The 23,930-nt window shown below is 36.4% G+C and overlaps 3 protein-coding genes across 4 annotated transcripts; 2 read left to right on the top strand and 1 right to left on the bottom strand.

Moving 5' to 3' along the window:
* The first annotated feature begins 12,060 nt into the window (after positions 1-12,060).
* zgc:163014 (uncharacterized protein LOC100038766 homolog) lies at positions 12,061-15,672 on the top strand. The gene is made up of 13 exons (XM_041061159.1): positions 12,061-12,190; positions 12,280-12,450; positions 12,531-12,636; positions 12,809-12,925; positions 13,007-13,120; positions 13,192-13,369; positions 13,454-13,582; positions 13,758-13,945; positions 14,045-14,241; positions 14,339-14,430; positions 14,518-14,572; positions 14,867-14,964; positions 15,147-15,672. Exons 1-13 carry the CDS (start codon positions 12,129-12,131, stop codon positions 15,374-15,376), a joined length of 1,737 nt encoding a protein of 578 aa, XP_040917093.1. The 5' UTR covers positions 12,061-12,128; the 3' UTR covers positions 15,377-15,672.
* A 153-nt stretch (positions 15,673-15,825) lies between these two features.
* On the bottom strand, positions 15,826-17,958 carry gstz1 (glutathione S-transferase zeta 1). Of its 2 annotated transcripts, none has more exons than XM_041060482.1 (9): positions 17,736-17,958; positions 17,333-17,384; positions 17,177-17,244; positions 16,916-16,996; positions 16,695-16,820; positions 16,464-16,539; positions 16,303-16,355; positions 16,170-16,219; positions 15,826-16,018 (listed from the first exon to the last, which is right to left on the bottom strand). In XM_041060482.1, the coding sequence occupies exons 1-9, from the start codon at positions 17,763-17,765 to the stop codon at positions 15,892-15,894; spliced, it is 663 nt and encodes a 220-aa protein (XP_040916416.1). In that variant the 5' UTR covers positions 17,766-17,958; the 3' UTR covers positions 15,826-15,891. The 2 variants fall into 2 exon arrangements, with proteins under 2 accessions (XP_040916416.1, XP_040916417.1); XM_041060483.1 differs by lacking the exon at positions 17,736-17,958 and adding an exon at positions 17,480-17,721.
* Positions 17,959-18,174: 216 nt separating this feature from the next.
* Positions 18,175-23,909, top strand: aldh6a1 (aldehyde dehydrogenase 6 family, member A1). Its single transcript, XM_041060478.1, has 12 exons — positions 18,175-18,324; positions 18,770-18,811; positions 18,932-19,006; positions 19,415-19,576; positions 19,773-19,851; positions 20,207-20,509; positions 20,798-20,919; positions 21,294-21,483; positions 21,972-22,153; positions 22,264-22,443; positions 23,314-23,412; positions 23,496-23,909. Exons 1-12 carry the CDS (start codon positions 18,286-18,288, stop codon positions 23,598-23,600), a joined length of 1,578 nt encoding a protein of 525 aa, XP_040916412.1. The 5' UTR covers positions 18,175-18,285; the 3' UTR covers positions 23,601-23,909.
* The last annotated feature ends 21 nt before the right edge of the window (positions 23,910-23,930 follow it).

Raw genomic sequence — 23,930 nt, 5'->3', positions numbered from 1 at the left:
TCGGGCAAAATAAGTAACATTTTTTTTCCACCTCAAAATGTCATAAAAAACGTCATAGTATAGTATGGCGTTTTTTTCGAGCAAAAAAAGTCAAAAAAATTTTCGACCTCAAAATGTCATAAAAAACGTCATAGTATAGTATGGCGTTTTTTTCGGCCAAAAAAAGTCAAATTTTTTTTCCACCTCAAAATGTCATAAAAAACGTCATAGTATAGTATGGCGTTTTTTTCGGGCAAAAAAAGTCAAACAAATTTTCGACCTCAAAATGTCATAAAAAAACGTCATAGTATAGTAGGGCGTTTTTTTCGAGCAAAAAAAGTCAAAAAATTTTTCGACCTCAAAATGTCATTAAAAAACGTCATAGTATAGTATGCCGTTTTTTTCGGCCAAAAAAAGTCAAAAAATTTTTCCACCTCAAAATGTCATAAAAAACGTCATAGTATAGTATGCCGTTTTTTTCGAGCAAAAAAAGTCAAAAAATTTTTCGACCTCAAAATGTCATAAAAAACGTCATAGTATAGTATGGCGTTTTTTTCGAGCAAAAAAAGTCAAAAAATTTTTCGACCTCAAAATGTCATAAAAAACGTCATAGTATAGTAGGGCGTTTTTTTCGGGCAAAATAAGTAACATTTTTTTTCCACCTCAAAATGTCATAAAAAACGTCATAGTATAGTATGGCGTTTTTTTCGAGCAAAAAAAGTCAAAAAAATTTTCGACCTCAAAATGTCATAAAAAACGTCATAGTATAGTATGGCGTTTTTTTCGGCCAAAAAAAGTCAAAAAATTTTTCGACCTCAAAATGTCATAAAAAACGTCATAGTATAGTATGGCGTTTTTTTCGGCCAAAAAAAGTCAAATTTTTTTTCCACCTCAAAATGTCATAAAAAACGTCATAGTATAGTATGGCGTTTTTTTCGGGCAAAAAAAGTCAAACAAATTTTCGACCTCAAAATGTCATAAAAAACGTCATAGTATAGTATGCCGTTTTTTTCGAGCAAAAAAAGTCAAAAAATTTTTCGACCTCAAAATGTCATAAAAAACGTCATAGTATAGTATGCCGTTTTTTTCGGCCAAAAAAAGTCAAAAAATTTTTCGACCTCAAAATGTCATAAAAAACGTCATAGTATAGTATGCCGTTTTTTTCGGCCAAAAAAAGTCACATTTTTTTTCGACCTCAAAATGTCATAAAAAACGTCATAGTATAGTATGGCGTTTTTTTCGAGCAAAAAAAGTCAAAACATTTTTCAACCTCAAAATGTCATAAAAAACGTCATAGTATAGTATGGCGTTTTTTTCGAGCAAAAAAAGTCAAATTTTTTTTCCACCTCAAAATGTCATAAAAAACGTCATAGTATAGTATGGCGTTTTTTTCGGGCAAAATAAGTCAAAAAATTTTTCGACCTCAAAATGTCATAAAAAACATCATAGTATAGTATGGCGTTTTTTTCGGCCAAAAAAAGTCACTTTTTTTTTTACCTCAAAATCTCATAAAAAATGTCATCGTATAATATGGCTTTTTTTGGCCGAAAAAAACGCCATACTATACTATGACGTTTTTTATGACATTTTGAGGTGGAAAAAAAATGTGACTTATTTTGCCCGAAAAAAAAATGCCATACTATGCTATGACGTTTTTTATGACATTTTGAGGTCGAAAAAAAATGTGACTTTTTTTGGCCGAAAAAAACACGATACTATACTATGACGTTTTTTATGACATTTTGAGGTGGAAAAAAAATTTGACTTTTTTTGCTCGAAAAAAACGCCATACTACACTATGACGTTTTTTATGACATTTTGATGTCCAAAAAAACTTTGACTTTTTTTGCTCGAAAAAAACGCCATACTATACTATGACGTTTTTTATGACATTTTGAGGTCGAAAAATGTTTTGACTTTTTTTGGCCGAAAAAAACGCCATACTATACTATGACGTTTTTTATGACATTTTGAGGTCGAAAAATGTTTTGACTTTTTTTGGCCGAAAAAACCGCCATACTATACTATGACGTTTTTTATGACATTTTGAGGTCGAAAAATGTTTTGACTTTTTTTGGCCGAAAAAAACGCCATACTATACTATGACGTTTTTTATGACATTTTGAGGTCGAAAAAATTTTGACTTTTTTTGCTCGAAAAAAACGCCGTACTATACTATGACGTTTTTTATGACATTTTGAGGTCGAAAATTTTTTTGACATTTTTTGGCCGAAAAAAAAGCCATACTATACTATGACGTTTTTTTATGCCATTTTGAGGTCGAAAAATTTTTTGACTTTTTTTGGCCGAAAAAAACGCCATACAATACTATGACGTTTTTCATGACATTTTGAGGTCGAAAAAAAATGTGACTTTTTTTGGCCGAAAAAAACGCCATACAATACTATGACGTTTTTTATGACATTTTGAGGTCGAAAAATGTTTTGACTTTTTTTGCTCGAAAAAAACGCCATACTATACTATGACGTTTTTTATGACATTTTGAGGTGGAAAAAAAATTTGACTTTTTTTGGCCGAAAAAAACGGCATACTATACTATGACGTTTTTTATGACATTTTGAGGTCGAAAAAAAATGTGAACTATTTTACCCGAAAAAAACGGCATACTATACTATGACGTTTTTTATGACATTTTGAGGTCGAAAAATTTTTTGACTTTTTTTGGCCGAAAAAAAAGCCATACTATACTATGACGTTTTTTATGACATTTTGAGATCGAAAAATTTTTTGACTTTTTTTGGCCGAAAAAAACGCCATACTATACTATGACGTTTTTTATGACATTTTGAGGTCGAAAATTTTTTTGACTTTTTTTGGCCGAAAAAAACGCCATACTATACTATGACGTTTTTTATGACATTTTGAGGTGGAAAAAAAATGTGAACTATTTTACCCGAAAAAAACGGCATACTATACTATGACGTTTTTTATGACATTTTGAGGTCGAAAATTTTTTTGACTTTTTTTGGCCGAAAAAAACGCCATACTATATTATAACGTTTTTTATGACATTTTGAGGTCGAAAAATTTTTTGACTATTTTTGGCCGAAAAAAACGCCATACTATACTATGACGTTTTTTATGACATTTTGAGGTCGAAAAATGTTTTGACTTTTTTTGGCCGAAAAAAAACGCCATACTATACTATGACGTTTTTTATGACATTTTGAGGTGGAAAAAAAACGTGACTTTTTTGGCCGAAAAAAAGCCATACTATACTATGACGTTTTTTATGACATTTTGAGGTCGAAAAAAAATTTGACTTTTTTTGGCCGAAAAAAACGCCATACTATACTATGACGTTTTTTATGACATTTTGAGGTCGAAAAAAATTTTTGAAATTTTTTGGTCGAAAAAAACGGCATACTATACTATGACGTTTTTTATGACATTTTGAGGTCGAAAAATTTTTTGACTTTTTTTGGCCGAAAAAAACGCCATACTATACTATGACGTTTTTTATGACATTTTGAGGTCGAAAAATTTTTTGACTTTTTTTGGCCGAAAAAAACGCCATACTATACTATGACGTTTTTTATGACATTTTGAGGTGGAAAAAAAATTTGACTTATTTTGCTCGAAAAAAACGGCATACTATACTATGACGTTTTTTATGACATTTTGAGGTCGAAAAATTTTTTGACTTTTTTTGGCCGAAAAAAACGCCATACTATACTATGACGTTTTTTATGACATTTTGATGTCGAAAAATTTTTTGACTTTTTTTGGCCGAAAAAAACGCCATACTATACTATGACGTTTTTTATGACATTTTGAGGTCGAAAAATGTTTTGACTTTTTTTGGCCGAAAAAAACGCCATACTATACTATGACGTTTTTTATGACATTTTGAGGTGGAAAAAAAACGTGACTTTTTTGGCCGAAAAAAACGCCATACTATACTATGACGTTTTTTATGACATTTTGATGTCGAAAAATGTTTTGACTTTTTTTGGCCGAAAAAAACGCCATACTATACTATGACGTTTTTTATGACATTTTGAGGTCGAAAAATGTTTTGACTTTTTTTGGCCGAAAAAAACGCCATACTATACTATGACGTTTTTTATGACATTTTGAGGTGGAAAAAAAACGTGACTTTTTTGGCCGAAAAAAACGCCATACTATACTATGACGTTTTTTATGACATTTTGAGGTTGAAAAAAAATGTGACTTTTTTTGGCCGAAAAAAACGCCATACTATACTATGACGTTTTTTATGACATTTTGAGGTGGAAAAAAAATGTGACTTTTTTTAGCCGAAAAAAAGGGCATACTATACTATTACGTTTTTTATGACATTTTGAGGTCGAAAAAAAATTTGACTTTTTTTGGCCGAAAAAAACGCCATACTATACTATGACGTTTTTTATGACATTTTGAGGTCGAAAAATTTTTTGACTTTTTTTGGCCGAAAAAAACGCCATACTATACTATGACGTTTTTTATGACATTTTGAGGTCGAAAAATTTTTTGACTTTTTTTGGCCGAAAAAAACGCCATACTATACTATGACGTTTTTTATGACATTTTGAGGTCGAAAAAAAATTTGACTTATTTTGCTCGAAAAAAACGGCATACTATACTATGACGTTTTTTATGACATTTTGAGGATGAAAAAAAATTTGACTTTTTTTGGTCGAAAAAAACGCCATACTATACTATGACGTTTTTTATGACATTTTGAGGTCGAAAAAATTTTTTGACTTTTTTTGCTCGAACAAAACGCCATACTATACTATGACGTTTTTTATGACATTTTGAGGTCGAACAATGTTTTGACTTTTTTTGGCCGAAAAAAACGCCATACTATACTATGACGTTTTTTATGACATTTTGAGGTCGAAAATTTTTTTGACTTTTTTTGGCCGAAAAAAAAGCCATACTATACTATGACGTTTTTTATGACATTTTGAGGTCGAAAAATTTTTTGACTTTTTTTGCTCAAAAAAAACGCCATACTATACTATGACGTTTTTTATGACATTTTGAGGTCGAAAAATGTTTTGACTTTTTTTGGCCGAAAAAAACGGCATACTATACTATGACGTTTTTTATGACATTTTGAGGTCGAAAAAAAATTTGACTTATTTTGCTCGAAAAAAACGGCATACTATACTATGACATTTTTTATGACATTTTGAGGTTGAAAAAAAATTTGACTTTTTTTGGCCGAAAAAAACGCCATACTATACTATGACGTTTTTTATGACATTTTGAGGTCGAAAAATTTTTTTGACTTTTTTTGGTCGAAAAAAACGGCGTACTATACTATGACGTTTTTTATGACATTTTGAGGTCGAAAAATTTTTTGACTTTTTTTGGCCGAAAAAAACGCCATACTATACTATGACGTTTTTTATGACATTTTGAGGTCGAAAAATTTTTTGACTTTTTTTGGTCGAAAAAAACGGCATACTATACTATGACGTTTTTTATGACATTTTGAGGTCGAAAATTTTTTTGACTTTTTTTGGCCGAAAAAAACGCCATACTATACTATGACGTTTTTTATGACATTTTGAGGTCGAAAAATTTTTTGACTTTTTTTGGTCGAAAAAAACGGCATACTATACTATGACGTTTTTTATGACATTTTGAGGTGGAAAAATTTTTTGACTATTTTTGGCCGAAAAAAACGCCATACTATACTATGACGTTTTTTATGACATTTTGAGGTCGAAAAATTTTTTGACTTTTTTTGGCCGAAAAAAACGCCATACTATACTATGACGTTTTTTATGACATTTTGAGGTCGAAAATTTTTTTGACTTTTTTTGGCCGAAAAAAACGCCTTACTATACTATGACGTTTTTTATGAAATTTTGAGGTGGAAAAATTTTTTGACTTTTTTTGCTCGAAAAAAACGGCATACTATACTATGACGTTTTTTATGACATTTTGAGGTCGAAAAAAAATGTGACTTATTTTGCCCGAAAAAAACGCCATACTATACTATGACGTTTTTTATGACATTTTGAGGTGGAAAAAAAATTTGACTTTTTTTGGCCGAAAAAAACGCCATACTATACTATGACGTTTTTTATGACATTTTGAGGTGGAAAAAAAATTTGACTTATTTTGCTCGAAAAAAACGGCATACTATACTATGACGTTTTTTATGACATTTTGAGGATGAAAAAAAATTTGACTTTTTTTGCTCGAAAAAAACGCCATACTATACTATGACGTTTTTTATGACATTTTGAGGTCGAAAAAATTTTTTGACTTTTTTTGCTCGAAAAAAACGGCATACTATACTATGACGTTTTTTATGACATTTTGAGGTCGAAAAATTTTTTGACTTTTTTTGGCCGAAAAAAACGCCATACTATACTATGACGTTTTTTATGACATTTTGATGTCGAAAAATGTTTTGACTTTTTTTGGCCGAAAAAAACGCCATACTATACTATGACGTTTTTTATGACATTTTGAGGTCGAAAAATGTTTTGACTTTTTTTGGCCGAAAAAAACGCCATACTATACTATGACGTTTTTTATGACATTTTGAGGTGGAAAAAAAACGTGACTTTTTTGGCCGAAAAAAACGCCATACTATACTATGACGTTTTTTATGACATTTTGAGGTTGAAAAAAAATGTGACTTTTTTTGGCCGAAAAAAACGCCATACTATACTATGACGTTTTTTATGACATTTTGATGTCGAAAAATGTTTTGACTTTTTTTGGCCGAAAAAAACGCCATACTATACTATGACGTTTTTTATGACATTTTGAGGTCGAAAAAAAATTTGACTTTTTTTGGCCGAAAAAAACGCCATACTATACTATGACGTTTTTTATGACATTTTGAGGTCGAAAAAATTTTTTGACTTTTTTTGGTCGAAAAAAACGGCATACTATACTATGACGTTTTTTATGACATTTTGAGGTCGAAAAATTTTTTGACTTTTTTTGGCCGAAAAAAACGCCATACTATACTATGACGTTTTTTATGACATTTTGAGGTGGAAAAATTTTTTGACTTTTTTTGGCCGAAAAAAACGCCATACTATACTATGACGTTTTTTATGACATTTTGAGGTGGAAAAAAAATTTGACTTATTTTGCTCGAAAAAAACGGCATACTATACTATGACGTTTTTTATGACATTTTGAGGATGAAAAAAAATTTGACTTTTTTTGGTCGAAAAAAACGCCATACTATATTATGACGTTTTTTATCACATTTTGAGGTCGAAAAAATTTTTTGACTTTTTTTGCTCGAAAAAAACGGCATACTATACTATGACGTTTTTTATGACATTTTGAGGTGGAAATTTTTTTTTAATTTTTTTGGCCGAAAAAAACGCCATACTATACTATGACGTTTTTTATGACATTTTGAGGTCGAAAATTTTTTTGACTTTTTTTGGCCGAAAAAAAAGCCTTACTATACTATGACGTTTTTATGACATTTTGAGGTCGAAAAATTTTTTGACTTTTTTTGCTCGAACAAAACGCCATACTATACTATGACGTTTTTTATGACATTTTGAGGTCGAACAATGTTTTGACTTTTTTTGGCCGAAAAAAACGCCATACTATACTATGACGTTTTTTATGACATTTTGAGGTCGAAAATTTTTTTGACTTTTTTTGGCCGAAAAAAAAGCCATACTATACTATGACGTTTTTTATGACATTTTGAGGTCGAAAAATTTTTTGACTTTTTTTGCTCAAAAAAAACGCCATACTATACTATGACGTTTTTTATGACATTTTGAGGTCGAAAAATGTTTTGACTTTTTTTGGCCGAAAAAAACGCCATACTATACTATGACGTTTTTTATGACATTTTGAGGTCGAAAAAAAATTTGACTTATTTTGCTCGAAAAAAACGGCATACTATACTATGACATTTTTTATGACATTTTGAGGTTGAAAAAAGATTTGACTTTTTTTGGCCGAAAAAAACGCCATACTATACTATGACGTTTTTTATGACATTTTGAGGTCGAAAAAATTTTTTGACTTTTTTTGGTCGAAAAAAACGGCGTACTATACTATGACGTTTTTTATGACATTTTGAGGTCGAAAAATTTTTTGACTTTTTTTGGCAGAAAAAAACGCCGTACTATACTATGACGTTTTTTATGACATTTTGAGGTGGAAAAATTTTTTGACTTTTTTTGGCCGAAAAAAACGCCATACTATACTATGACGTTTTTTATGACATTTTGAGGTGGAAAAAAAATTTGACTTATTTTGCTCGAAAAAAACGGCATACTATACTATGACGTTTTTTATGACATTTTGAGGTCGAAAAATTTTTTGACTTTTTTTGGCCGAAAAAAACACCATACTATACTATGACGTTTTTTATGACATTTTGAGGTCGAAAATTTTTTTCAATTTTTTTGGCCGAAAAAAACGCCATACTATACTATGACGTTTTTTATGACATTTTGAGGTCGAAAATTTTTTTGACTTTTTTTGGCCGAAAAAAAAGCCTTACTATACTATGACGTTTTTTATGACATTTTGAGGTCGAAAAATTTTTTGACTTTTTTTGCTCGAAAAAAACGCCATACTATACTATGACGTTTTTTATGACATTTTGAGGTCGAACAATGTTTTGAATTTTTTTGGCCGAAAAAAACGCCATACTATACTATGACGTTTTTTATGACATTTTGAGGTCGAAAAATGTTTTGACTTTTTTTGGCCGAAAAAAACGCCATACTATACTATGACGTTTTTTATGACATTTTGAGGTGGAAAAATGTTTTGACTTTTTTTGCTCGAAAAAAACGCCATACTATACTATGACGTTTTTTATGACATTTTGAGGTCGAAAATTTTTTTTAATTTTTTTGGCCGAAAAAAACGCCATACTATACTATGACATTTTGAGGTCGAAAAATTTTTTGACTTTTTTTGCTCGAAAAAAACGCCATACTATACTATGACGTTTTTTATGACATTTTGAGGTCGAAAAATGTTTTGACTTTTTTTGGCCGAAAAAAACGCCATACTATACTATGACGTTTTTTATGACATTTTGAGGTCGAAAATTTTTTTGACTTTTTTTGGCCGAAAAAAACGCCATACTATATTATAACGTTTTTTATGACATTTTGAGGTCGAAAAATTTTTTGACTATTTTTGGCCGAAAAAAAAACGCCATACTATACTATGACGTTTTTTATGACATTTTGAGGTCGAAAAATTTTTTGACTTTTTTTGGCCGAAAAAAACGCCATACTATACTATGACGTTTTTTATGACATTTTGAGGTCGAAAATTTTTTTGACTTTTTTTGCTCGAAAAAAACGCCATACTATACTATGACGTTTTTTATGACATTTTGAGATCGAAAATTTTTTTGACTTTTTTTGGCCGAAAAAAATGGCATACTATACTATGACGTTTTTTTATGACATTTTGAGGTCGAAAAAAAAAATGTGACTTTTTTTTGCCCGAAAAAAACGCCATACTATACTATGACGTTTTTTATGACATTTTGAGGTCGAAAAATTTTTTGACTTTTTTTGGCCGAAAAAAACGCCATACTATACTATGACGTTTTTTATGACATTTTGAGGTGGAAAAAAAATGTGACTTTTTTTGGCCGAAAAAAACGCCATACTATACTATGACGTTTTTTATGACATTTTGAGGTCGAAAAATTTTTTGACTTTTTTTGGTCGAAAAAAAACGGCATACTATACTATGACGTTTTTTATGACATTTTGAGGTCGAAAATTTTTTTGACTTTTTTTGGCCGAAAAAAACGCCATACTATACTATGACGTTTTTTATGACATTTTGAGGTCGAAAAATTTTTTGACTTTTTTTGGTCGAAAAAAACGGCATACTATACTATGACGTTTTTTATGACATTTTGAGGTCGAAAAATTTTTTTACTATTTTTGGCCGAAAAAAACGCCATACTATACTATGACGTTTTTTATGACATTTTGAGGTCGAAAAATTTTTTGACTTTTTTTGGCCGAAAAAAACGCCATACTATACTATGACGTTTTTTATGACATTTTGAGGTCGAAAATTTTTTTGACTTTTTTTGGCCGAAAAAAACGCCTTACTATACTATGACGTTTTTTATGAAATTTTGAGGTGGAAAAATTTTTTGACTTTTTTTGCTCGAAAAAAACGGCATACTATACTATGACGTTTTTTATGACATTTTGAGGTCGAAAAAAAATGTGACTTATTTTGCCCGAAAAAAACGCCATACTATACTATGACGTTTTTTATGACATTTTGAGGTGGAAAAAAAATTTGACTTTTTTTGGCCGAAAAAAACGCCATACTATACTATGACGTTTTTTATGACATTTTGAGGTCGAAAAATTTTTTGACTATTTTTGCTCGAAAAAAACGCCATACTGTACTATGACGTTTTTTATGACATTTTGAGGTCGAAAATTTTTTTGACTTTTTTTGGCCGAAAAAAACGCCATACTATACTATGACGTTTTTTATGACATTTTGAGGTCGAAAAAAAATGTTGACTTTTTTTGGCCGAAAAAAACGCCATACTATACTATGACGTTTTTTATGACATTTTGAGGTCGAAAAAAATGTTGACTTTTTTTGGCCGAAAAAAACGGCATACTATGCTATGAAGTTATTTATGACATTTTGAGTTCGAAAAATGTTTTGAGTTTTTTTGGCCGAAAAAAACGCCATACTATACTATTACGTTTTTTATGACATTTTGAGGTCGAAAAAAAATGTGACTTTTTTTGGCCGAAAAAAACGCCATACTATACTATGATGTTTTTTTATGACATTTTGAGTTCGAAAAATGTTTTGAGTTTTTTTGGCCGAAAAAAACGCCATACTATACTATGACGTTTTTTATGACATTTTGAGGTCGAAAAATTTTTTGACTTTTTTTGCTCCAAAAAAACGCCATACTATACTATGACGTTTTTTATGACATTTTGAGGTCAAAAATGTTTTTTTTGACCTCAAAATGTCATAAAAAATGTCATAGTATCGTAAGGCGTCAAAATCTGCCAAAAAACGTCAACATTTTTTTTCGCCTCAAAATGTCATAAAAACGTCAAAATCGGCCAAAAAAATCTAATTTTTTTTGGACCTCAAAATGTCATTAAAAACGTCATAGTATAGTAAGTCGTCAAAATGGGCCAAAAAAAGTCAAAATTTTTTTGGACCTCAAAATGTCATAAAGATTAGATTAGATTAGATTAGATTCAACTTTATTGGCATTACACATGTACAGGGACAGGGTAACGAAATGCAGTTTAGCATCTAACCAGAAGTGCAAAAGCAGTAAGTGCAGGATATGGAAAAAAAAGTGCAATATATACAGTATTCACATAAGATATATACATATATAAATAAATATATATAAAGATGATGTACAGATGAGTGTTTTATAACAGTATGTACAGTTAAACAAGTATTATAAAGTATTATAAAATAATAAAGTATTATAAAAAACATCATACCGCGGTATGTCGTTAAAATATTCCAAAAAAAGTCATACTTTAGTAAGGCCTCAAAATGTCATAAAAATGGTCATAGTATAGTAAGGCGTCAAAATCGGCCAAAAAAAGTCTTTTTTTTTTTTTTTTTTTTACCTCAAAACTTCATAAAAAAACGTCATAGTATAGTAAAACGTCATTTTATAGTAAATATGCCAATATCAAAATATGCCAAAAAAAAAAAAGTCATAGTTTAAAACAAGAATTTTCGTCGGGGGACAATTATGGGCAAAGTTTGGTGACTTTTTGAGCACGTTCAGGGGGTCAAATTAGCCGACAAAGCAGAGAAAGAAAAATAAAAGAGAATAATAATAATAATAATAATAATAATAATAATAATAAGTAAATTAAAATAAATTTCTTGCTCGATCCCTAAATATATTTTACATACTGCTTGCTCTGTTAGAGCAGAGCGTTTCAGTGATATTTACACTCTCTCTAAACTGACGCCCCTCTCTCAGCACCATACCCGTTAATAAACTTATTTAATCTTACTGCATCACAGGTGTGCGTTTTCACAACAGCCTCGTGCTCGGTTCAGCCAATCAGAAGCGTTTACTGAAGCTCCAGGTAGGACCTTGTGGCGCGTTTTCGTAGTAGCGGAAATTTATTGTTTCAGTGCTCACCTACGACCCTGAAACAAAAATGGGGAGGCTGAATTTTTATGTCCTGTGGTCCGTGCGTGACGCTCCCCGTCAGTTTATCAGGTATGCCTTTCTGAAAACCTCTACGCAGCCGGTTCATCCCAAACCCAGGTATTCAAACACGCTGACCGACCGGGTCTTTCTTTTGGCAGCAAATCCAACCGAAGGTGCTTTCAAGTCCACATCCCGCTGCCTCTGCCCAAACAGCTGGTCATCTTTGGTCTTGGAGAGTGGAAAGGCAGCGATACAACGATATCAGTCGAGGTTTTGGTCAGTGCAGAGGTACAGGCCCAGAGAATTGGGACTCTGTCATCTCAAGCAAGGTATGTAGAGGAAAGCCATTAGCTACTTTACTACGAACTTTCCTTCAGGTCTCAGTTTGTGAACTCGTCTTTGAACTCAGGTGCCTGACTTGGGAGGGTGATTGGAGCACGGACATCGTCTCAGTAGCAGCAGAGAGAGGCAGGAGAGGGGTTTATGGCAAGATTGTGCTCACAGTGTGTGGAGAGGTATGAGGTCTTGAGTTAAGAAAAGTAAACAAAACTGTTCCAAAACTACTGCATAAATAACCAGATGCTCATTAATACTGGTTTTAGTTGAGGTTTCCAGCTTAAGAAGACACAATCTTGGCTCATATTGTATATTATATACGGTGCTTTTTCACTGTTTCGTTTCATGCAGGATAAAAGCAGTGTCTTCAGCAGTACTCCTCTGGTTCAAAGGAAATGTCTGTTCCCAGAACAGCACAATGCAACTGATCTCTGCAGCACATTACACCAAAGTGCTGAAAATGAAACTGTGAGATAAGTGGGGATAAAATTTGCTTTTGGAGTTATCAGTGCTTTTGTTGCTGCATTTCAATATTGTCCTGCCTTGCAGATTACCCCCAACTCCTCACACTTGGGTGACAGTGTTTGCTTTGCTGAGATCCAAGTGAATAAAATTGACACCAGTGATTCCACTGTGGGACATAAAGGCCCAATCTGGCCGACGGTAAGAATCATGCTTACAAATATTTTAATGTCCTCAGGTGACAAGTGTAACTTAGTTTGTGCCTCGTCAAGGACAAGACACCCAGGCGGACAGTTATCAGTAAGAGAGGTCACCTGACATGGAGCTCTGAGGACATGGACAGTCTCACTGAGGACATAGACCAGGCTTCAACCCCCAAGAAAAAGAGGCTGTCCAGGATGAACAGCCAAGAAGAAATAACAGTGCAGATAAAGAATGAGAACAGAGACGGTCAGAATAAAAGAAAAAGAAATCACACCTGTTTTGGTCAGAACTGAAAACATAAAATGGGTTTTGACAAAGATCTTGATTTAGTTTCAGCATGTCCATCGAAGCGATGGAGCCATACAATGTGTCTGAGTGACCCCGACACTGCCATCCTCATCGGAGGGGAGACAGCAGATCAGAACTACTGCAAGGACTCCCTGTGGAAGCTTGAGCTAGGTCAGTGGAGTTTGTTGAATGATTTGTTCGGCCATATATTATTTACTGCAGCTTTTTGGATAAAATGAAGGCACCTGATTTAAAGTGTAAATCACCAAAGGAGAAATCAAGACAAATTAGAAATCCCTAAATATTTTTTTACATTGACTATATTTCTACTCTCTACTGTTCCCAGACAGTGACTTCTGGTTCCCCATGAACTCCTCTGCTTCTGAACCTGTCCCGCTGTGTTCCAGAGGACACTCTGCAACATATGACCCAGACTCCAAGTCAGTCTTTGTTTACGGAGGCCTGAGGGAGTCTCAGCGCTACAGCGAGCTGTACATCCTTAATACTCTGACCTGGAAGTGGAAGCTTGTCACTGTGGGTTTTTATTGCAAGTTACTAACATGTTGTGGTTCTCGAATTCTTAAACCAATACTCGAGCAGAGATTGTTTTTTGTATATTAACCCCATCTGCAGGCAAAAGGGAATGTTCCAGCTTTGGCGTATCACTCTGCAGCATTTTATAAGAAAGAGCTTTTTGTCTTTGGGGGAGTCCAGCCGGGCCATTCTTCTGCAGATAAATCCTGCAGTAATGCTTTGTACATCTTCAACCCAGAGTTTGAACTCTGGTACCAACCCATTGTGGAGGGGGACAGACCTCTGCCTCGGTTCGGGTCTGTGTCCTTTCAAAAACAGCTACAGCAAATTTACTGTACCCTTTTTTTTTTTTTCTTTTTCCAAGAATAATATCATGATGTTTGAATTGAACAGGCATTCAGCCACACTTCTCTCACAGAGGCTAATAATATTTGGTGGCCGGAAGACTGCAGCCTACCTTAATGATCTCCACGTTCTAGATCTGGGTAAGGTGCCAATTCGTTGACTGCATTAAGCTGTAATTTTTGTGTCCAAGTTTACACTGAAATTATTTTTTCCTTTACTGCGTAAAGGATTCATGGAGTACACAGCTGTGAAGTGTGGGAACATGCCACCGCTGCCTCGAGGGTGAGCACAGAGCTAATCAACCTTGAGAGATGTCATTGATGAACCCATCTGGTTTTAGTATTTTTATGTCTTGGCCAGACCGAACTGCATTTGAATTTAATGGGTTTTAATGCTAAATATCACCTCTCACTCTCTAGTGACAAAATCATACCATCTTCCTGCATTGTGTTGTCAGATTTTCTTTTTGTTTGAACATGTAATAATATAAATGATATATGATGATGCATAATATGCAAAGTCTGGCTACAGAAGAATAATAGTACATAGAAAATCATCTTGCATGTACATGGACAGGTTTCATGCGGCGCTTCCAGTTTCAGACAACAGGATTTTAGTCAGTGGGGGCTGTAGTGCAATCGGGGCCCTACAAGATGTACACATCTTCAACACTGGTGAGCACTGATCCTTTCACTCATTTCAATCCATGTAAATAAAGTACTCTTATCAGTGTGATCCATTTTAGTCTGTAACTGTTCAGTAAAGTTAGTGTTTGGCACTACAACAGACTGAAATTTCAGTATGTCATATATATTGTTTTATACACTTGAGTCCTCCTTCCTTGATTTGTCCCCAGATACCAACATGTGGAGTTCAGTGGCATCTCCCATGCTTTGCTCCAAGCCTCGTGCCGGACACAGTATGATAAGTTTGGGCTGCTCCATCCTAACAGACACCGAGAAGCATGAACAGGGTGAAAATGTCAAAGTCCACTGCACACTGCTGGTGTTTGGTGGGTCAGACTGCTCTGGTACCTTCTACAACGACACAGTCAAGTGCACAGTGGAGGTTCCTGGTGACAAGTGATGGATTCATCAGGGAAATAAACCCAAGCAGGACAGTTGTTTTTCTAATCTTTAAACAGTGGAGGATGATCTCCAAGTGTATTTGCCTAACATTTATTTTTCTACTTGTCTGTTTTTCTTTACATGTAATTCTAATGATGTATTTGAAGGCTTAGACTTTACTGTAGCATCCTTTTTATTCTTTCATTTCCGTCTCCACAATAACCATCCATACTTCCACCATGCAGCTAGTATGCTGTGCTTTGAATAACAAATCTTGGATCTGCATGTTTTACACATTACTTAATGTCCTTCACCTCTTCCCCACATATGAGTACATATTCGACAGTAATGTGCTGGACTGGGCAGAATGGATAAAATTCAAATTTATTTCAAAATGCTAATAAATATTTTAAACCCACAGTCTTCTTATTCCTTAAATCTATTTAAAGTAATGACACTGAAATAGTATTATTTTCCAAAGCCTTTTATTTAAGAATGTAAAAATATGTATGTTTGTGTAGCTGCCGAGCTGTTTTATGCACGCAGATCTGCAGGTGTGTCTGGTTGGCAAGACGGGTGGCTCACTTTGAAAGCCTCAATCTCAAGTAAGGTTTGATTTAACCTTTTGATAGTTGGATACTGCCCAACATCCACTTTGAACCTGTGAAGATTAAAGACAAAGTTGGGTCATTCTTCTCTGTGTAGGGTTTTATGAAATTCAGCAGTGTTTGGATGTACAGGATCATGTATATCTATCAGGTACAAAATGTCATTAAATTCATCTTGATTTTTCTTGTTCAGGGTGATTTTACCTCTCTGCATTGTAGACTTGTGGAACCAAACAGACGTCAGCCATGGATATCTGAAAGATTTGAATTGACTCAAATGAAAAACGTTTGCTTCATGCCACATAGTTACACTTAAATATGACGACCAGGCTCTTACCTCGTCACCTACACAGTATTTTCCCGCAGTTTGCTTCAAAAGGGGTTCAAGAGCTGGACAAAATAACAAAATCTGAATGTGAGTAATATTATAAATAATGTCGGAGATGAACCTGTGGAGTAATTTGAGATGTATTATTATGAAAACTAGCTTCCACCAACCTTGGAAACCACGATCAATGAAGTGCTGAGCCCACTGCACCTTCTCTGCTCCTATTTTCTGGATCACGTACAAATTCTGCAACATCCAGGATTAAATGAATACAGTGAAGTTTATCTATGTTGTGACATTAGATGAATGCATTATCTCACACCTCAACCTGCAAGCCTTGAGGGTTTTTTTTTTTTTTGTGAACCAGAGTAGAGATAGCATTTGAACTGTGATTCACTCACCTGCAGAGGCTGTATCCCAGAGGCAATGAGGTCACTTATCATTCGAACCTGGGCACGTTTCTTCGGGTCTGCTGGAAGAAGCCGAGGTGCCGGCCTGGTCTCGTCAATGTACTGGATCACTGCCAGCTGCGTGAGCAGAAACACTCATTGGAGTGTTACCGTTGCTTTGCATAAAAAACAGTAGTGCTATGGTAACATGGGTGAAGAGTTCAGGGACTCACTGACTGAGAAAGAGTGATGCCATCAATCTCCACTGCAGGCACTTGTTGCATGGGATTTAATGTTTTGTACTCTTTCGTCAGCTTGAACACACGGAAAGCCTTTGTAAGACTACAATCTTATCTTAAACTTGTATTTTCAGACACCAGTAGCTGATAACATGGCTTCATGTTATTTCATCATGCACAAAACAACATTTATTACATCTGTCTCATGCAATATATAATATAAAGTAGACCACAGTGTGAATCTGTATGTTGTACCTGCTGACCTCCATCTTTGATTAGATTGACTGGAACCTGGTCATATTCAATACCTTTAAGAGCAAAAGCTGGGGCACAAAAAGTAAAATTTTGTTGACATCAAAAATGATTTAAATAAATAAAAGCTAAGTAGACAAATGCTGTGGCATGACTTACCAATGCGGACCCTCCAGGAGCAGGAGCTTCTGAAGTACCCATGAAGAACAGGCTACACAGAAAGAAAAAGGGGAACATTAAATCCATTTGAAAACACAGCACGCTTCCCCTTGAAATAGTTAACTTTTCGTCTGTCTACTGGTTCACCTTGGTTTGGGTTGCCATGGCTCTCTGACTCTAGTTTTCACACAGACTATTGCAAGCAGTTTTTCTGCAAAGTTGTCCACATTCTCACCATCCTCCAATCCTCCAATAGGATGTCCTCCTTAACTCCCTCCTACCTACTCTTTGGTCCATGACTTAGCAACATTTGGGGTTTCATATGGTTCACATTAGCGACCTGCAGCACACACAGACACACATTCACTCACTTAGCAAACAGCTAACAGTGTTATTACAGTACCTTGGCGAAACAAACTAAGGACAAGTGCATTGTTGTGGTAACGTTATCGCTTTTATTTTTAGGATAAGCGGTGCTGCTTGCTCGTCGATTATATCCTGCACATTTTACAGCAAAGTCCAACTTCTTGAGCAAATAATGTCATGTAAACATAGCTAAGCTAAAAGACAACACTCCTCAGCCTGAATGACTTGCTGGTGTAATTTGCAGCACAGCTTTTGGTCACAGTCCAGATCCTGATTACATAACCTCCAGGAAGACAGCCAAACGCTTTCTATCCAATGGTTAGTCGACCTTCAACAGCTAAGGCGGGATTATACAAAATTCCGACTAGGGATTGGATAGGAGGCACCCGCAGTGGTCCAATCAGGGTGCACTAATCATGGGCGTGCGAATATGGAGCCAATAGCAGGCCTCGGTTTATCCTCAGAGCCCGCCCTCATATGATACATGTCTGTGAGGGAGAAATGGGAATGTTGTCTCCCGCTGGCCACCGTCCTACCTGCGGAGCTGGTCAAATCAAGTCGACCTGGCACATAAAAATATTTGCACCATGGCGTCAGCTGCATTAAGATCAGTGCTAAGGACAAAGGTAAGATCTGAAGGGTTTCCAGCCTTAAGAACTCGCAGGGTTGACAGTTCACATTGTTTACAAAGTGCCAGGTGTCATGTGCTGCAGGATTTAGGTCTGCACTGCTTTACAGTCCAGACTTTTATTTTACACAGATGGGAGTAACTTAAGCTGTTTTGGCTTTTCACTAGACCTTTGATGCATATTCTATTTGCCTTCATTATTTCTATCTTGTCCAGTCAGGTTGACTTTGGCCCCTTCAGGCTTTTTCATAACTTCATACTTTGTAGTTGCTCATTAATCTTGTAGGCCTTCAGGCTGCAACTGGACAAGACTTGCAGTGTGCACTTGAGTGTTTTACAAAATGTCTATTCCAAACCTATAATTATAGCTTTTGGATAAAGGGATAATATTTATTTCATTTGATGATTTAAGTCTGCAGTCTTGCTGTGTTTTTTTTTCTCAGGTCCCACTTAAAGTTGGCCGTATGTGCTACTCCTCCTCAGTGGTGAGTTGAAACAGTGCACAATTCATTGTCAGCCTGCTGTTACAGTTTATATCAAGTGTCGCATGTATCTAATTCACCTGCTGAGTGAATACAGATGTGATGTATCGTCTCCCCTCACAGCCCACCACCAAGCTGTTCATCGATGGGAAGTTTGTTGAATCCAAGACTTCAGAATGGCTGGATATTCACAATCCAGTAAGTGTAAATGTAACTGGATGGGATCAATAAACACTACTCATTCTTTTTAGGGACATCCATATGCTGCACTTAGTCACATAACATGCATGATGCTCTGACGTGACGCATGGCAGCAAAGTCTACAGAGTGGCCTGACCTGTTACATAACATTGAATGACAGGGCCTGTTAGTACAAACCAGTTTCTGTGGTTGAACATCTGACAACAGCTTTTAGTAAAATTGCTAAAATAAAATAAGTAAAAATTTGTGTTTTGCTCTGTTGCCTGTTCAGGTCCTAGGATTCACCTGTTACCTAACTGTTGCTGGACCAAAACACCCCCCTGATCATTAAAACTAATTCATCTTTAGATTATTAAAGCTGTAAATTGATTCATCCGGATGGCCCCTTTTTCCCATCCTCTGCAGGCTACCAACGAGGTGATCGCCCGTGTACCCAAAGCCACCCAGGAGGAGATGTTGGCTGCTGTGGACTCGTGCTCCAAAGCCTTTCACTCATGGTCCGAGACCTCCATCTTGGCTCGGCAGCAGGTCTTTCTCCGCTATCAGCAGCTTATCAAGGACAATATTGTAAGTCAAGGGGTCAGAAAGTGTAAGGTGCAAACAAAAACTAGTTTCATGTTTAGTGTTATTCTGCTTGATTTTATTAAGTTATGCTTTACACCTTTTCCACATTATATCAGAACCCACAGTTTATAAAACTTTTCTTAAATTTATATTAAACCTGAAGTTGAATACAAAGAACAGTGGTTGTCTTGTGTTTCAGAAAGAACTTGCTAAGGCCATCACGTTGGAACAAGGCAAGACCCTTGCAGATGCAGAGGGGGATGTGTTCAGAGGATTGCGTAAGTTTAAGTTGCACAAATATACCTTTACAAAGGGCAACTCATAGGTTAACGTTTGCAATCTTATGTAAGCTTTTACTTCGTGGCTGAAAGAATGGTTAACGAGTTATACTAGCTCTGTATCTTGCTAAAACAGAACAAAGGGCGGTTTACTTCACGAGCCCTTTGAATGACTGCCAGTGATTATCACTACAGCACAATTACTGCATTGTGGATAAATCCTATTTAGTCATTTAGTTTAGCTTTTATTCGGAAAATCAAATCTGTTTTTCTTCTTTAAACAGGACGATGTTAATTATATGTGAGTACAGTTTCAAATACTTACTATTTCTCAGTTTCTTTCCTTTCATTGCAGAGGTTGTGGAGCACGCCTGCAGCATCACCTCTCTGATGCTGGGTGAAACCCTGCCCTCCATCACCAAGGACATGGACACCTACACCTACCGCCTGCCCCTCGGGGTGTGCGCTGGCATCGCCCCCTTCAACTTCCCTGCCATGATCCCTCTGTGGATGTTCCCCATGGGCATGGTGTGCGGCAACACCTACCTGCTGAAGCCTTCAGAGCGAGTGCCGACCTGCGCCATGCTGCTGGCCAAGATGCTGCAGGATGCTGGTGCTCCAGATGGGACGCTCAACGTCATCCACGGCCAACACGCCGGTAAGAGCTGGTCTCTACTACCTTCACCCACAGACCTGGACACACCATGGAGACATGGACACACTGATTTTACAATCTGTTTTCTGTTTGTACCTGTTAAGCTACCACCACACAACAAAACCTCCAATTTGATTTATTTTTAAGATTATTTCTTTGTGCAAAAACTTTTTCTTTCTTTGATTGACAATGAGTCAATTAGTTGACTGACAAAAAATTATCTGTTCCTACTTTTGCTAAACATTTAATCAATTTAGGATGTTGAAGTTAATACATTTCTTTCTGCCACAGCTGTCAACTTTATCTGTGACCATCCAGCCATCAAGGCAATCAGCTTTGTTGGCTCAAATCAAGCTGGGGAGTATATTTACGAGAGGGGCTCTAAAAACGGCAAGAGGGTCCAGTCAAACATGGTGAGTATCAAATGATAATGCAACCCCAGTTTAATGTGTCAGACTTACTGTGAATGTCCAGCAGGTGGCAGCATTGACCAACAGATGGTTGTATTTTTGACCATGTCATCATAGAAAGGAGAAGGTGCAAAACAGAAATTGCAGCTGTGCATCAGTGTTTGAGAGCTAATCTGTGAATTACAAGTGTTACATCCATTTATTTCGATCTGTGTCCATCAGTCCTTCCTGTCACATGGAGTAAGATTTGGAAAACTGTGGTAAAATTTGTAGATTGTTTATAATTCCCTGATATTATGTTCTCACTTGTGACTAACCAGTTGCTGTAATGTGGAGCTCCAACTGCAGGAAGGCTAACCACTTCTCATGTACTGTAGGGAGCCAAGAACCATGGTGTGGTGATGCCTGATGCCAACAAGGAGAACACTCTGAACCAACTTGTGGGTGCAGCGTTCGGGGCAGCGGGACAACGCTGCATGGCTCTGTCTACAGCCATCCTAGTAGGCGAGGCACGGAGCTGGCTGCCGGAGCTGGTGGAGCGAGCCAAGGCTCTGCGCGTGAATGCAGGTACCGCGCCCCGTCAGCCCATCCATCTCCTGTCTCTCCTGAGCTCCTGTCCCCTCCACTGAGGGCCTTGGGTTTAGTCATCTCGGGGCCACCCACGCCGCCCTAACCACACCTCTCGCCTTTTGCCCTGTTGTAACTTTACATTGAAGTCAGCTGGGAGAGAGGGCTTGTTGAGTCAGCCATGCTGCAAATTTGTGGCCAGATCTGCGGTCCAGACGTAAATAGCGGTTCAGAGCATCAAATCCTTTGAGAAGTAAAATAGAGAATGATTCTCCCTGTTTTCAGTCATATGGACTCTAATTTGTGTCATACACAGGAAACCCCTAAGTATCCATTTTTGAGGGAGTGCCTCAGGGTGCCCCTCGTCCTGGCTTTTGCATGCTTATGTCAAAAGAAGCATTTTGAGTGTCTGTGCCCTTAACATGTTCACATCATGCGAATAGCGTAGCATGTAACCTTATAGCTGGTTGTTTCTGGGGCCCCTCTAGGAGACCAGCCTGGTGCGGATGTCGGGCCTCTGATCTCTCCCCAGGCCAAGGAGAGAGTCTGCAGTCTGATCCAGAGTGGCGTGGAGGAGGGAGCGAAGCTGCTCTTGGATGGCCGAAACGTCAAAGTTAAGGGTTACGAGAATGGCAACTTTGTGGGTCCCACCATCGTCAGCAGTGTCACAGTATGTTGGTTTAACATCTTTATGTGCTTGCAATGAATGTATATGCATCTGAGTATCATTATAAAGAAAGTAAACTGCCAGTAAATGTGCTCACCGTTATGCCCTTGCAGCCTGAGATGAAGTGCTACACTGAAGAAATCTTCGGGCCTGTGTTGGTTGTTCTTGAGGCAGACACTTTGGATGATGCCATCAGTTTGGTCAACAGGAACCCCTATGGCAACGGTACAGCTATCTTCACCACAAATGGCGCCACTGCACGCAAATACACTCACGAGGTGGACGTGGGCCAGGTGAGTGGCTGCAGCCTCCAAATGTGTTCCTCTGTTTTGGGAGAAAGGAGACATTCACATCCCTCTGTCATGTCTGTACAGCATCTCCAGGAGGGAGCACATTACATTTCTCTTTGAAAACCTTAACACACTCAAAAACCCAATTATTTTCCATGTCAAGTATAGCCTTGTTTGCCCCTGACCTGAAATACACACATTCGGCAACCCCCTTCCCTCCACTTCCCCACCAGTCGAGACTACAAATAGCTACAGCAAATATGTATCTGTTAAATGAAAACAGGGGGACATAGAAACATTTTTCCGGGTAGTATTCGAGGAGGGGAAATCTTAAATTAAACTCAAAAGGGATTCCTAGGATCCTGTTCGACGTTTAAGCATAAATATGGCCAGCTTTTTTCCCTGTTTGTTTGCCTGTGGAGCCTAGTTATGCCCTGTGTTTGCTGTTCACATGTCGGGGAATGCTGTGCAGGCCATGTGCTGTACTCCTCTCCAAACCTCGATGCAACAAACATCTACTTTTCCTTTTTTTTTTTTCCTCCTGCACCTTCGCCAAAGGGCCTTAGTGTGTCCAAACTTATTCCCGCTGTTTCAAACACTCTAAACCAAACATACCATGCCTCCATAACAAAATGTTTTATTTAGTTTTTCTTCCCTTTCATAAGAGCATGATACGCTTTCAGAACTGCAAATATAAGCCACAGGTTTAGCCGTGTTTAGTGTGATCATGTAAGCTTGTTTTTTAAACAGCACAGATGTACCACATCTCTCATCTGCCACTTCTTTCTCATGCTAGCAATTTGAGTTCTCGATGAATTGCTTTACCAAGCTTACACTTACGGAAATGAAAGGGACAATGCTTGTTTTCCGCAGGTTGGAGTCAATGTTCCCATCCCTGTTCCACTGCCAATGTTCTCCTTTACTGGTTCAAGGGGATCCTTCCGAGGGGACATGAACTTCTATGGAAAACAAGTAAGTATCTAATAAACAACAACAACATAATAGTCTTAAGTTTTGATGTACATATTTTTATTTATTTATTTTTTCCTTTCTAGGGCATCCAGTTCTACACACAGATCAAAACTGTAACCTCACAATGGAAAGCTGAAGATGCCACCTTGAAAAGTCCTGCAGTTACCATGCCAACAATGGGACGCTAAATACTCCATCCAACTGCTGCTGTTCAGTCTGATAAAGCACAACACCTAAATAACCCTTCCACTCATAAAACAGACTCATTATGTTCAGTGTGAATAGTTCCTAAATATAAAATACTCCCCTTTCTAAAGACTTTATATTAGATGCGTGTATATAGATATTCTGTATATGTAAACCACTGTGGCCAAGATTTCAACAATGCAAAAGATCTGTACAGATTAGGCAGTGTTTGTATGGATCCATGTTATTTCCTCAAATACAGTGTTGTCAAGGTTGTCATGGAGACACTGCATTGTATTCCACTAACCCACTGTTTTGAGATCTTGTGTATT

The sequence above is a fragment of the Toxotes jaculatrix genome, chromosome 17, assembly GCF_017976425.1.
Source record: "Toxotes jaculatrix isolate fToxJac2 chromosome 17, fToxJac2.pri, whole genome shotgun sequence".
In the NCBI taxonomy this organism is placed as follows: domain Eukaryota; kingdom Metazoa; phylum Chordata; class Actinopteri; family Toxotidae; genus Toxotes; species Toxotes jaculatrix.
This window is presented reverse-complemented; position numbering and strand designations above follow the sequence as displayed.